Here is a 15,664-nt window from a genome sequence, read left to right as displayed (position 1 = left end):
TCTGGTTCTCTAAGGAAGTGGCTAAAAAAAATAAAGGCAAAAAACAGCATTCAAGAAGTATAAAGGATCCCAAAAAAAGGAACACAGAGAAGAATATCTGTTAAAACTGAGGGAGATGAAGAAAGGATTAAGGAAAGCAAAAGATCCAGCGGAAGAAAGGATGGCCAAAGAAGTAATGCGAGGAGACAAAACATTTTTGAGATATCAGTGAAAGAAGGGAGAAGTCATATAGTGAAATTGAAAGGTGACAAGGAGCAATATGTGGAGAGTAAAGAAGAAATGGCAGAAATATTAAACAAATACTTCAGTTTGGTATTCATTAAAGAAGACCCTGGAGGAGGCCCATTGCTGATTAACAAGACTGTAGATGGGGATGGAGTAGACAAAACTGTTTTTTTACAGAAGAGAATGTATGGGAGGAGCTAGTCAAGCTGAAAGTGGACAAGGCCATGGGGCCAGATGAGATGCACCCCAGGATACTGAGAGCACTCAAAGATGTGCTGGTGGGTCCGCTGAAGGATCTGTTCAATAGATCCCTGGAAGATGGAGTGGTGCTCTGGGATTGGAGAAGAGCGATGGTGGTCCTGGTTCACATAAGAAAATGCCATACTGGGTCAGACCAAGGGTCCATCAAGCCCAGCATCCTGTTTCCAACAGTGGCCAATCCAGACCATAAGAACTGGCAAGTAGCAGAGAGGAGGCTGGAAACTATAGGCTGGCTAGCCTCACCTTGATGGAGGGAAAATTAATGGAGACTCTGCTGAAGGGAAGGATAGTGAGCTCCCTATAATCTGGTGGGTTGTTGGACCCAAGTTAGCATGGATTCACAGAGGGAAGGTCCTGTCAGAAAATCTTATGGATTTTTTTGATTGGGTGACTAAAGAATTGGATTGAGGAAGAGTGTTAGATGAGATCTACTTTGATTTCAGCAAAGCTTTTGATATGGTCCCGCATAGGAGGCTTGTGAATAAAATGAGAAGTTTGGGAGTGAGTGCCAAGGTGGTGGCATGGATTACAAACTGGTTGACTGATAGACAGTGTAATAGTAAATGGAACCTCCTCTGAAGAGAGAACAATGTTAAATGGAGTGCCATGTTGGGACCAGTCTTGTTCAATATCTTTGTGAATGACATTGTGGAAGGGATAGAGGGTAAAATTTGACTGATTGCGGATGATACTAAGATCTGGAATAGTGGACATGCCTGAAGGAGTAGAGAGAATAGAAAGTGATTTCAGAAAACTGGAAGAGTATTCAAAGATTTGGCAGCTGGGATTCAGTGCCAAGAAGTGCAGATTCAGGCATTTGGGGTGTGATAATCCAAAAGAGCCATATGTGATGGGGGATGTAAGACTTATATGCATGGACCAGAAGAGAGATCTTGGGGTAATAGTGTCTGGAGATCTGAAGATAGTGAAATAATGTGACAAAGCAATAGCTAAAGCCAGAAGAATGCTGGGCTGCATAGAGAGGAGTAAACAGTAAGAAAAAGGTGGTGATGCCCTTGTACAGGTCTTTGGTGAGGCCTCATTTGGAGTACTGTGTTCAGTTCTGGAGCCTGTATCTGAAGGGGGATAAAGACAAGATGGAGTTGGTCCAGAGAAGAGTGACCAAAATGGTGTGGGGTCTGTATCAGGAGACCTATGAGGAAAGGCTGAAGGATCTGAATATGTATACCATGGATGAGAGGAGGTGCGGGGAGATATGATACAGACCTTCAGATACCGGAAAGGTTTTAATAATGCACAATCGTCAAACATTTTCTGTTGGAAAGAAATCAGTAGAGCTAGAGGTCTCAAAATGAAACTTCAGGGAGGACGATTCAGAACCAATGTCATGAAATATTCCTTCATGGAGAGGGTGGTGGATGCCTGGAATGCCCTTCCAGAGGAGGTGATGAAGACGAAAACAATGAAAGAATTGAATGGGGCATGGGATAAACACTGTGGATCCCTAAACCTAGAGGATGGAAATGAAGAAAAGAGTGCATGGGGGTATACAAAATCAGATAATAACTTACTGTTGTGGCAGTTGCTACCGTTAACCAATAAACCTACATATTGTTAATGCAACTCCATCAGTGCTCTCTGTTTCAACGGCAGGAGAAAAGGAGAATGGGATTCAGACAGCAACCAATGAGGGCCCCGACTTTTACGATCTGGGGAAACAAACATGGGGATAACTTGCTGGTGTGGCGGTTACTACCTTTAACCAATAAGCCTACATACTTTTACTTCATCATTGCTCTCTGCTTCAATGGCAAGGAGTTACAGGGAATTGGATTTAGATAGTAACCAACATGGGCCCTGACTTTATGGTTTGTGAAAGTGATAAGCATGGGGGTATCTTGCACAGCGCAGCAGATACTATCATAAGCTTGCTGAGCAGACTGGATGGACCATGGTCCTTTTCTGCCGTCATTTCTTTGTTTTTTCTATATAACCAGAAAAAGCTATGATTTCAAATGGACAAGATTCTCCATTTGGTGCCAACAGCATGATTCTGATTCTTTTTCATTGAGCCTCCTCAACCTTGCAATACTTTTTTCACTTCTCTAACTCAGGCTGTGTCACTTCCTCAGGGAAATCTTATCTGAGCACCATTTCAGTATACCATGCCTTCTTGGACAACAAACCAATCTGTTCACCCGCTTGTATCTCATTTTATGAAAGGACTCTTGCACATTCAACCCCGATACAGAAAAATCCTGTTCCTTTCTCAATCATGAGGCTTCCTTTTGAGCCATTAATCTGCTTCATTGAAGTTTCCTACTTGGAAAGTACCTTTACTTATTGCGGTCACCTTAGCGAGAAGATTTAGCAAACTCTAAGCTCTTATCTACTTCCTTCTGTATCTACAGTTCTATAAAAACAGGGTGGTTCTTCGACCCTACCTAAAATTTCAACTAAAAGTATGATCAATTTCCATATCAATCTATTGTACTACCTACTTTCTTCCTAAGGACTCGTGCACACGAGGGCAAGAAAGCATACTCTGGACTGCAAATGGGCCCTAGTATTTTATAAGTGATGTATTCAATCTCATCATCAAGCTTTGTCTCTTATGACCCTAACTGTCTAGATATAACAGTAGCTAAGTGAACTTTATTCATCTGGTTAGCTGACTGCATACAGCACTGGTACAGCTCAATAGATTTGCAACTTACAGACTCAATTATAGCTCATCAGGCATGTGCCATGGCTTGCTTCTGTTGCTGATCTGTGTGAAGTACCAATTTAAGACATATACAAAGCTGTGACATTGTCTTCAGTCCACACATTCATGTTCCATTACTGCCTTGATAACCTTTTGAGGTCAAACATAAGAAATTGCCATACTGGGTCAGACTGAGGGTCCATCAAGCCCAGCATCCTGTCTCTAGCAGTGGCCTTTCCAGGTTACAAGGTCCTGGCAAGCACCTAAACAGTAAATAAAACTTATGCTACTAATCCCGGTAATTAGTAGTGGCTATTTCCTAAGTTAACCTGATTAATAGTTTATGGACATCTCTTCCAGGAACTTGTCCAAACATTTTTTTAAACCCAACTGTGCTGTCTTAACCACATTCTCTTGCAATGAATTCCAGAGCTTAACTGTACGTGGTGTGAGAGAGAATTTTCTCCGATTTGTTTTAAATGTGCTATGTCAAAGTGTACCCCTAGTTTTTGTATTATCTGAAAGAGTAAATAATCAGTTCATTTACCCATTGAAGTACTTTCATGATTTTATCGACTATCATATCCCCCTCAGCCGTCTCTTCTCCAAGCTGCAAACACAGTAATTGGAGTGGAGAACCACACTCAAAATATCATACAGTCAGGAGGAGTGTGGAAAGAATGAAGGCTCTTCAACACTTGGAAAATATTTCTATTCAGTTTATTAAATAGGCAGCTTCTTATGTACAAACAAGGTTAACTGTCTCTTACCAAGGTCCCCCCGAAACAGACCCCGTGTTTCGCCCGAAGGCTGCGTTGGGAGGCACCATTAATAATTAACACTACAAATAAAAGGAAACAATATTTCAAAATAAGAACCACGACACATGGGAAAAATACTACTAAACAGAAATATGACATACCTCTTCAGCTGGATGAAGACATTATAACATGGAGCGCAAACAAACTGATTGTTCTTGCCAACATTTAAAGCCAAAAAAGGCGCCAAAAGGTCTAACCAATCAAAACACAGCAAGGTACAACGCGTAACCAATTAAAAGCATTGGGCATTACATAAGAAAATGCCATACTGGGTCAGACCAAGGGTCCATCAAGCCCAGCATCCTGTTTCCAACAGTGGCCAATCCAGGCCATAAGAACCTGGCAAGCACCCAAAAACTAAGTCTATTCCATGTAACCATTGCTAATGGCAGTGGCTTTAATAGCAGGTAATGGACTTCTCCTCCAAGAACTTATCCAATCCTTTTTTAAACACAGCTATACTAACTGCACGAACCACATTCTCTGGCAACAAATTCCAGAGTTTAATTGTGCGTTGAGTAAAAAAGAACTTTCTCCGATTAGTTTTAAATGTGCCCCATGCTAACTTCATGGAGTGTCCCCTAGTCTTTCTACTATCCGAAAGAGTAAATAACCGATTCACATCTACCCATTCTAGACCTCTCATGATTTTAAACACCTCTATCATATCCCCCCTCAGTCGTCTCTTCTCCAAGCTGAAAAGTCCTAACCTCTTTAGTCTTTCCTCATAGGGGAGTTGTTCCATTCCCCTTATCATTTTGGTAGCCCTTCTCTGTACCTTCTCCATCGCAATTATATCTTTTTTGAGATGCGGCGACCAGAATTGTACACAGTATTCAAGGTGCGGTCTCACCATGGAGCGATACAGAGGCATTATGACATTTTCCCTTTTATTCATCATTCCTTTTCTAATAATTCCCAACATTCTGTTTGCTTTTTTGACTGCCGCAGCACACTGAACCGACGATTTCAATGTGTTATCCACTATGACACCTAGATCTCTTTCTTGGGTTGTAGCACCTAATATGGAACCCAACATCGTGTAATTATAGCATGGGTTATTTTTCCCTATATGCATCACCTTGCACTTATCCACATTAAATTTCATCTGCCATTTGGATGCCCAATTTTCCAGTCTCACAAGGTCTTCCTGCAATTTATCACAATCTGCTTGTGATTTAACTACTCTGAACAATTTTGTGTCATCTGCAAATTTGATTATCTCACTCGTCGTATTTCTTTCCAGATCATTTATAAATATATTGAACAGTAAGGGTCCCAATATAGATCCCTGAGGCACTCCACTGTCCACTCCCTTCCACTGAGAAAATTGCCCATTTAATCCTACTCTCTGTTTCCTGTCTTTTAGCCAGTTTGCAATCCACGAAAGGACATCGCCACCTATCCCATGACTTTTTACTTTTCCTAGAAGCCTCTCATGAGGAACTTTGTCAAACGCCTTCTGAAATCCAAGTATACTATATCTACCGGTTCACCTTTATCCACATGTTTATTAACTCCTTCAAAAAAGTGAAGCAGATTTGTGAGGCAAGACTTGCCCTGGGTAAAGCCATGCTGACTTTGTTCCATTAAACCATGTCTTTCTATATGTTCTGTGATTTTGATGTTTAGAACATCACCTGAAAGAGAACTTAATTGACAATGAGAAAAAATATAGCATAGACTGTAAATAGAAAAGAGGATCTGACAGGGAACTATACAAATACCGATCACAGCCAGAACTAATGATATGTCTGCAATGGAGTCATCTTGGAGTGGATAAAACATTTTAACAAACTCAGGAGCAAATATATAATAAGAGTTAAAACATTTCAATTTATTACATTTCAATTTAGTTAAATAGGAAAATGCCTAGAACATGAATCAAGGATGTTACATGTGTAACTAATAATAAACAGGGCCAATTGCAAAAGTGGTAACCGCATAAGAGCCAAAAAAGAAACTCAAAATCACTGACCAGGATGACAGCCCTACTTAAATTAGACTGTGAAGGCGAAAACGTTTTAATAAATAAAAGAAAGTGTGACAGGGGAGTGCAACTGGAGGGATTTCCTCCTGCTGGAGGGACTGCTTAGAGCCTGTTTAAAACATCTGAAACTTTTTCTCCATGGAGCGAGTTGAGCCACGCCTCCTGTGATGTCATCGGACCAGTTCTGGAACTGGTTAAAACCAGGGGGCTGTGGTGTGCAGCCGCAGGAGCGCTCCTTGCTGCCTCCAGTTAACATCGGAGAAATTTCTTGAAGATACGTGTCCCTCATATGAAATTGATATTTGGTTTTTCTTCTTTCTTTGCTTGGAAGCACTCTCCATTTTTTCAGAGGGCTAGAGAAAAGGTTTTAGATTGATAATCCACAATTATGTTGGTGTTTTTTCTTGGTACTTGTGGAATCCTTATTTCATGTGTTTTATTGATGTAAAAATTGATGAAATCCTAATAAAAAAAAAGTGACAAATTCCATGAAAAATACAATAAAGACTTTTTATATAATGGGTCCAGTGAGTTAAAACACTGATTGGAAATGAAGTGAAAGTAACAATTAGCCAAAAGATGACCTAATTAAAGTAAGCCTATTCGATTTCCTTGTTGAGGCCTTGAGAATGCATATTCTGAAGGGAAAGAATCCACCTTTGTTCGTGACTAACAAGCATCTCAGAAAAATTACCCCCACGGGGAGGAGGGATTAATACATCAATCCCAAAATTTTTAACTCTTCCACGGGATGTGTGATACTAGAGAGGTTGTTTCCTGACAATTGCAGATGTTAGAACGATGTTCAATAATTTTGATCTTAACTGGGCGCTCAGTTTTGCTTGCTTACATTTTTTGGCACGGGCAAAGGATGATATAGATAAACCCTGCTGAAGTACGTGAAGTGGAGAACTTTATGGGGACTAATTTATCGGTGTTAGGTTGGCGGAACAATACAAGTGAAAGAGAATGTATACAAACAGAGCAGTTGCCACACGGGAAATGTCCTGGTGTCACAGGTTCAGAGTGATGTCAACCACGTAACGGAATGAACCAGAATGTCTCTTCTCCAAGCTGAACAGCACTAACTTCTTTGGCCTTTCCTCATAGGGAATTCATTCTGTCCCCTTTTATCATTTTGATTGCTCTTCTTTGTACCTTTTCCAGTGCAGCTATATCTTTTTTTGAGATGCACTGATCCGAATTTCACACAGTACTCAAGGTGCAGTCTCACTATGGAATAATACAGCAGTACTATGACATTTGCCATTTTATTCACCATGCCTTTCCAAATAATTCACAATATTCTATTTGCTTTTTTGACTGCTGCAGCAGACTATTTCAATGTATTGTGCACTGTGAAGCCTAGATCTTTTTCCTGGTTGGGTAACTCCTAATATCGTGTATCTACTACATGGGTTAATTTTCTCTAAATGCATCACTTTGCACTTGTCCACATTAAATTTAATCTGCCATGTGGATGTTCAGTCTTCCAGTTTTGCAAGGTCTTCCTGTAATTTGTCATAATCCGCTTGTGATTGAACAACTTTGAATAATTGTCTTTTCTCCAAATTTGATCACATCAAGAGGTTTTGAGTTTTTAGAACCCTGGTCCAGGCAATTTTCAACTCTTCAGTTTACCACTCTGCCCTACTGCATCTTCCAGGTTCACCGTAATTTGGTTCAGTTCATCTGAATCATCACCCTTAAACTGTTTCAGGAATGGGTATCTCACCAACATCTTGATTAGTAATCACCAAAGTAAAGAATTCAGAAAGTCTTTCCGGGGGAGAGAGAGAGGATTAGAGCAGGAGAACTGCTTCGTTTACCTTTGAATATTTGCCTTTATTACTGACTGTCTCCTTTGCAGCCGGGGGTGAGGGTGTGGCCCTGGCCCCGACGGAGAGTGTCCACTGCTGATGACATCACGGGCTGGAAGGCCTTAAAAGGAACGCCCCCAGCGCTGGTAACTCGGGGAGAGAGAGAGGATTAGAGCAGGAGAACTGCTTCGTTTACCTTTGAATATTTACCTTTATTACTGACTGTCTCCTTTGCAACTGGGGGTGAGGGTGTGGCCCTGGCCCCGACGGAGAGTGTCCACTGCTGATGACATCACGGGCTGGAAGGCCTTAAAAGGAACGCCCCCAGCGTTGGTAACTCGGGGAGAGAGAGAGGATTAGAGCAGGAGAACTGCTTCGTTTACCTTTGAATATTTGCCTTTATTACTGACTGTCTCCTTTGCAACCGGGGGTGAGGGTGTGGCCCTGGCCCCGATGGAGAGTGTCCACTGCTGATGACATCTCGGGCTGGAAGGCCTTAAAAGGAACGCCCCCAGCGCTGGTAACTCGGGGAGAGAGAGAGAGGATTAGAGCAGGAGAACTGCTTCGTTTACCTTTGAATATTTGCCTTTATTACTGACTGTCTCCTTTGCAACTGGGGGTGAGGGTGTGGCCCTGGCCCCGACGGAGAGTGTCCACTGCTGATGACATCACGGGCTGGAAGGCCTTAAAAGGAACGCCCCCAGCGGCGCGCAGTCAATGCCGGCACGCTGCCGAAGCCGCGCGCGCCAAAGGGGCGCGCGGCTTAGCAGTAGTTTGCTGCTTGAAAATTTGTTTACTTCTTAAAAGAACTCCTATAAAGTGAGTAAACAGTTTATTTTTGTGCTTATTATCCTCTCAAAACTCTCCTCTCCCTCTACACCAGGAAACAAATAAGAATACTTCCTCTTCAGAGAAGCATAAAAAAGGGATTTTGTTTGTTACTTGTTTACCTTATGCCGCACACTAAAAGAAAGGCACGGGTGAGGGAGGCTATTACCTCGTCTCCACTCCCCATATCATCACAGCCTCAAATTGATTCCTTTTTTATGATGCAAGCCACTTCGCCGGTGGAGGGTGCCGCAGGGGATGCCACTATAGAGCGAAATGTGGCACCCAGGGCAGAGGTCATCTCTTTGAGTCCCGGTGCTCCCTCTACTCCTTCCCCTCCAGCAAAAAATTTGATAAATGTTACTAGACCCATCTTGTTAGATGAGAGTCTTAATAACTCTATTACTGAAAAGGGGAAAGAGGACCCTGCTGTAGGGGGGTAAAGAGGACTATAAGGCTGAGCTTGGAGTGATACTTCCCTCAGAGGTTCCGATTACATTAGAGACTCTTTGGATGGCAATTAAATCCCTGGAAAAGGCAATCATAAATTTAACTCAATCGACATCTGAATATCAAAAGAGACTTGTGGAATTGGAAAGTACTAACAACTTAAGCCAGAGTAAAATTGATAATACTGTAAAGTGTTTGGATAGTGTAGAGTCTTTACAATTAAATATTGTTAAAAATGAAATGGTAAATGTAAAGAAATTAGAGTATATAGAGAATACTTTGAAATACTCCAACCTAAGGATTATAAATTTTCCTCTCCAAAATTTAATATCAGCTAAAGATGTGTTTACAGATTATCTACAGAATATATTAAAAATGCCCCAACAGGCAATACCAGCTATAGCTAAGATATTTTATATTACAAATAGGGGGAAAAATGAGAATCAAGCAGCAATTCCTCAAGTAGAAGAAATGAACCTGACGGAGGTATTGGAAACCTCCACGAGTACTGAGATTAGATCACGATCTACCATGTTTGTACAATTCCTATTTCAATCTGAAAGGGATACAGTGCTAAGAATGTTTTTGAGACATAGAGGTGAGAAATTTCATGGACAGCAGATTTGGATTTACCCAGATCTTGCTAGAAATACCCAATTAAGAAGAAAAGAATTCTTGAAATTTAAACCTGACATAATAGCTAGGGGCGCTAGATTTATGCTTAAATATCTATGTAGATGTGAGTTAGTATACAAAGAACATAAATATGTATTCATGGAGGTTTCGGGTCTTCAGTCTTTTTTAGATTCTCACCCCATAGATGGTTTGGAGCTATTTAAGGGTAGTAGTGGCTTAATATCTCTGAGAATAAGAGGTAGGGGGATTCATTCCCCTATGTTTTTCTTTAGAATTTTCTTTAGTTAAATTTCGCTCAATACTTATTGTTTCCTGGATTACTTTTATGACGATAGATATTTAACAGTGTAAGTAAGAGAAGACAATTCTTGTTTAAATTATGATAACAATATGGATATGGTATAATGTTTGTCATTATATTTGTGAAAATTTATAAATAAAAAAAAAAGAAAGTCTTTCCTCATTGGCCTTATCCCTTTAACCTCTCGATTATCTAACAGTCCAGTTGACTCCCTCACAGACTTCCTGCTTTGGCTATATTTAAACAAGTTTTTATTATGAGGTTTTATCTTTATGGCCAGCTTCTTTTCAAATTCTCTCTTGAGCTGTCTTATCAATGTTTTACATTTGACTTGCCACTGCTTATGATTTATCCTATTTTCTTCAGATGGAGCTGCCTTCCAGTCTTTTGGCTATTATAGCCTCTTACCTCGCCTTTTAACCATGCTGGTAGTCATTTGGCCTTCTTTCCACCTTTTTAAATACATGGTATACATTTTTCATGTAAATTTGGAAAAGCATTTTTGGGCAACTTATTCTTGCTATGGTCCATTCTCCACAGTGGAGTCTGGGTTCTTTACTGTAAATGGTATTTTCCTTAGGATGAATTAGCCATGAAATACCGCCTACCTCCCTGGAGAGTCAACTACATAGCTAGATTCAACTCTTATACTAACTGAGGAGATTCACAAGGCAATGCCCGCTCTGGAACTCCCGCACATACTCAGTAGACATCAAATCTTTACAAGCTTGGAGAGAAGTTTGTACAATGTCACTAGATGATGTCGCCCACATGTAATAGCTAATTCATCCTATCTATGGAAAACACTGTTTACAGTAAGCAAGCTTGCTTGGTTGAAGATAACAAAATCTGCAACATGGTAGACAGCCAAATAGGTAAGGAAAATGAGGAGGGAAGCTTATGGAATGGTCTAGGCTCTGGCAGATAAGATTTAATGCTAAAAAAAAAAAAAAATGCAGTGTTATGCATTCAGGCTGCAGAAACCCAAGGGAGAGGTACTATATTGGAGTTGAAATTCTAAGCACAAAGGAAAAGCGGGATCTGAGAGCAATTGTATCTGATCTTAAGGGTGGCAAACAGGTGGATAAAGTGACAGCAAATGCCAGAAAGATGCTTGACTGCATAGGGAGAGGGAATGGTCAGCAGAAGAAGAGGTGAAATTGCCTCTGTATAGGTCCCTGGTGCAATCTCATTTGGAATACTGTATACAGTTCTGGAGACTGCACTTTCAAAAGGATATAAATCAGTTGGACTTGGTCCAGAGGGTGGCTACTAAAATAGTCAGTGGTCTTGGTTCTAAAGCATATGGGGATAAACTTAAAGATCTAAACATGTATATCCTAGAGGAAAGGCCAGATATAATAGACATTTAAATATGTCAAAGATTTCATGCACAAGAAGCTAGTCTCTTTCAGTGGAAAGGAGGCTTTAAAACGAAGGGTCATGAGATAAGGGTGAAAGAGGCTAGATTCAGGAGTAATCTTAGGAAATATCTTTACAGAGAGGGTGCTGGATGTATGGAACAGCTTCCCAGTGGAAGTGATAGAGATAAGAACTGTAACTGAATTCATGAAAGCAAGAGATAAATGCAGGGGATTTCTAAGGAAGTGGTGGGAACTATAAAGTTATTTTAATTGGGTGGACTAGATGGGCTATATTGATATGAAGCTTGTCATTAAGTTCGGTATAGAAAAATGTTAAATAAATATTGCCTTTTTATTCCATCATGTTTCTTTGAAAGGATTCTCTAGAATTAGTGTCATGGGATGAGGATGAAAGGGGGATAGACTCAGGAGAAATCTTAGGAAATATTTCTTTACAGAGAGGATAGTGGATGCAGTATAGGCATTAAATAAACCTGCACTGGAAAATGTGCACTGCATGGGTGTTGTAGTTCCATATGTGTTACAGTGAAAACACGTTTCTTGTTTCAGAATGCCAAGATTGAGATTGCTGCAACAGAAAGGACATTACTAGGTTTCTTCCTTGCAAAGATGCACAAGATTGACCCAGATGTCATTGTGGTAAGGAACTGTATCTGCTACTCTGGCATGAAGGAAGAAAATGCTCTATTTAATTTTATTTCTATTTGTGGAGCTTTTGGCAATTTTTTCACATGAGGCATTATGGACTGTGGGTACTGCAAGATCCCTCTCTTCTACTCTCAGAGGGATCTTGCAGAGCTGCAGTCCATGATGTCTTGTGTGAATAAATTGTGAATTCTGGTTCCCTGTATGTACCCGGATCAGTCCAGACTCCTGGGTTATGCCTCCCTTCCAGCAGATGGAGACAGAGAAAGCTTTACTGACATTGCTATTTAACCACACTTGCTATCTGCAGTTCCTCAGTATTTCCTTTCTCCAGCAGATGTTAGATGAGTGCAAACCTGCAGTTCTGTGACTGAGGCAATTTTTATTTTTCCTTTTGAGCCTTCCTCCTAGGGGTTTTATTATGTTTCCTGAATCCTGAGGGATTCTCCTTGTCTGGTTGAGGTGGGCAGACTGGGGATTGGTGACCCTTGTGTGCCCGACTTGTGCGCCTGTAGGGTGTAAATCTGGTGGTCCAGATCCTTCCCCTTCACAAGGCCGCTTAGATAGCTGCAGGCTCTAGGTACATTTTTTTTGTCTGAGATAGCCTATATGTTTTTTGTTTTGTTGCAGGCTCTGTCTCGGGGTAATTTTCATTAAAGTTAACAAAAAAAAATATGCAGTTTTCAGTTCTGGCTGAGAGGCAACCCTTCCTCCTCACTTATTAAAGCGGTAGGTTTTATTCTTTATTTTTAGTGGCTCCCTTCTCTGTTGTCACTGGCAGCGTCAGCCTGCTGCGCGTGTGGCTCTACTCTGTCGCAATTCAGCTGACTTGGCCTCTGTGCCACGTGTTCTGGAGGGGGCCCATCCGACTGCCTGACTGGCGCAAAACAGCGCCAGGGGTCTCCCGCTACTGCCCCACCATCATATCGGGTCGCTGACCGGGGTGCTGATCCCTTTTTGATCAGTGAGGAAACGATGGCCATCTTGGATTTCCATTTGGCCGTTCCCGCACCGTCGGGAGGGGGAAGCTCCTCCATGTTTGTTGCCAGCCCGTTCCGTCTCCACCCATGCTCCACTTCCTGGTTCCTTGCCTGAGAAGGCTGGAACAGTGAGGCCCTTTTCTGCAGACTTTGTGCTGCTGCTGCATGAGGCTTATCTAGCCAGGCAGCTTCTGCAGCCAGCGTGCTGCGGTCTTTTGCATCCCAGCCTTCGGGGGGGCGCCTGTTAGACCCAAAACAGGGTTGATCTGATCTGCATTGGGTTCCCCCTTGGGTTCTGGATAAGGGGGGGTGACTCTGATTCTGTCGAGGCTCATGTAGTCTCAGGTCCAGGGTGTTCCGTCTGATCCGGGAGCTCCTGTGTCCGGAGGTGCGGATCCAGGGGACAATATGGTAGTCCCGGTGCCCGAGGGGGATGACCCAAAGGTGGTACTTTTTAGGAAAGAAGAGCTCGGTGCCTTGCTGCCGCTAGCTTTTCTGGTTCTTGGGGTTAAAATCCCACAGGATACCTCTGACTTGGATGGGGTAGATCCAGTCCTTGATGGGATGAGGGGTCCCCCCACGGTCTCTTTGTATCACAAGTTAGTGCAGAAAATGGTGGAAGTGGAATGGAGGTCTCCCAATTCCAGTTTAAAGGTGGGAAGGGCCATGACTTGGCTTTATCGTTACCCGAACAGGAGTTGGAGCTCTTTGCTCATCCTAATGTCAATGCTGCAGTATTGTTGAAGGATGTTCAGGATCGTAAGTTCACCTCAAAAGGATTTTTGAGGTGTCAGCCCTGGGCTTGCACGCGGCTATTTGTACTAGTTTTATGCAGAGAGCATGTCTCCGATGGATACAGCAGTCCTAAGAGAACTTCCCAACCTCTGGTGAGAATGCAGACAGGGCCGAAAGAATTGAGACTTATGGAGTGGATGCTCTTTATGATTTGGTTCGTACCTCGTCCCACATTATGGCATCTGCAGTTTCCACCAGAAGATTGCTCTGGCTATGAAACTGGACGACGGACATTTCGTTCAAGGCGCAGTTAGGCTCACTACCCTTTAAAGGTCTGCTTTTATTGGAGAAGTACTTGAACAATTGATGCAGTCTCTTGGGGACAATAAAGTCCTCAGATTACCGGAGGATAAGCCTAAGGGCAAGCGTTTTTTTCAGACATGTTCTCGCTTTTGGCTAGATAGGAGGTTTCGGCCGTCAGACCTGTGTCCGGGCCCCAAAGGCAGTTTTCCTTTTCGGGGGCAGTCCAGAGGTTAATCCTTTCAGGGGGCTCGAAGACCATTCCAGGGTGCCACCAGGCGGAGTGCTTCTGGTGTTAAATCCTCGCAATGAGGTGAGGCTGGTTTACTCTGTAGTTCCCACTATAGGAAGTCGCCTGGTGACGTTTTACGATGAGTTAGTCCTGGGGGAATTCTGCACTACTGCGTAGCGCAGAATTTGGCAATTTTGCACAGAAAATAGCAGAGGAGACCTCTGCATACCACGAACGGAGTGGACAAAGACTCAGGCCCGCGTGTGCTGTGGGGGAAGACGTGCTCCACTTGCGGCGAAGATGGAAGGCTCCCGTGTGCCGCGAACGAAGTGTGCTCTGCGGCGAAGATAAAGGCTCCTGTGAGAGAGAATGTGTGTGTGAGAGGAGAGGGAAGGGGTGTGGGAGAGGAGTGTGTGGGGGTGAGCGCAGGAGGGTGTGAGAGCATGGGAGGTAAGAGCGTGGGTTTCAGAGAGAGGGGGCCTATATGAGGAGATTGTTAAGGAGTGTGTATGTGTGAGGGATTTTGTGACTCGTGTGTATGAAAAAGGGATCGTGTGTATGTGAGGGTGCTAGCCTGTGAAGGGATTGTGTATGTGTGAGACAGCCTGTGTGAAGGGGTGCATGAGAGAGAGACATAGGTAGCCTGTGAGAGGATGTATGTATGAGAGAGAAAGGGAGCTTGTGTGGGTGTGTATGCAAGAGAGAGGGCCCTGTATGAGGGGATGTGTGGTGTGAGTGAGGGAGTTGTATGAGGGTGTGTGTATGTGTACTAGAGAGAGAGGGAGCATGTGTGTGAGAGGGAGGGACAGAGGAAGCCTGTGTGAGGGGCAGTACTGAGAATGGGGTCAAACTTGGGACTGGCGATAGAGTGGAAGGGGTTGAGCCTAGAGGTGGAGGGGAGAGATACTGGCAGGAGCTGGGGCCTAAGACGGCAAAGTGGCCAGGGGGAATAGGGATAGCGAGTGGAAGGGCCATTTACAGTGAATTTCTAGGGAAATTCTGCTCAAAATAATTAAAATTCTGCATCAAGTAATTTTTTTCTGTATTAATTTAAAATGTAATTACTTACTGTCATGTAAATTGTGTTATTTTGACCAATATAAAGTTTGCAGAATTTTTGCAGAATTTTAAGTTTTTGTGCACGGAATTCCTCCAGGAGTAGAGGAGTGGGCCAGTATTACTCAGGATCAGTGTGTTCTCAGTATGGTAAGGGACGGATAAGTTTCAGAATTTGCTCATCCCATTTGCGATTTGTTCCTAATCTCCCCATGTGGCTCCTTGGAGAAACAAGTAGCCGTTCGAGATAAGTTACAGTCTGCGTCTCCTGGGGGCAGTGTTTCCAGTCCCCCACGAAGAGCTTTGCAGATGGTGGTATTCCATTTACTTT

At 42.7% G+C, this 15,664-nt stretch overlaps 1 protein-coding gene across 3 annotated transcripts in view; it reads left to right on the top strand.

Annotated features, from left to right (window-relative positions):
• Positions 1-15,664, top strand: part of POLA1 (DNA polymerase alpha 1, catalytic subunit) — a 1,013,915-nt gene that overhangs the window by 191,886 nt on the left and 806,365 nt on the right. For all 3 annotated transcript variants that reach the window (XM_029603088.1, XM_029603086.1, XM_029603087.1), the window contains one exon: positions 11,935-12,024. In XM_029603088.1, coding sequence (XP_029458948.1) covers positions 11,935-12,024 — 90 coding nt within the window. The remainder of the gene's footprint in view (positions 1-11,934; positions 12,025-15,664) is intronic.

This window comes from Rhinatrema bivittatum, chromosome 5 (assembly GCF_901001135.1).
Source record: "Rhinatrema bivittatum chromosome 5, aRhiBiv1.1, whole genome shotgun sequence".
NCBI lineage: Eukaryota > Metazoa > Chordata > Amphibia > Gymnophiona > Rhinatrematidae > Rhinatrema > Rhinatrema bivittatum.
The sequence above is the reverse complement of the archived record's forward strand: the minus strand, read 5'-3'. Positions and strand labels throughout refer to the sequence as shown.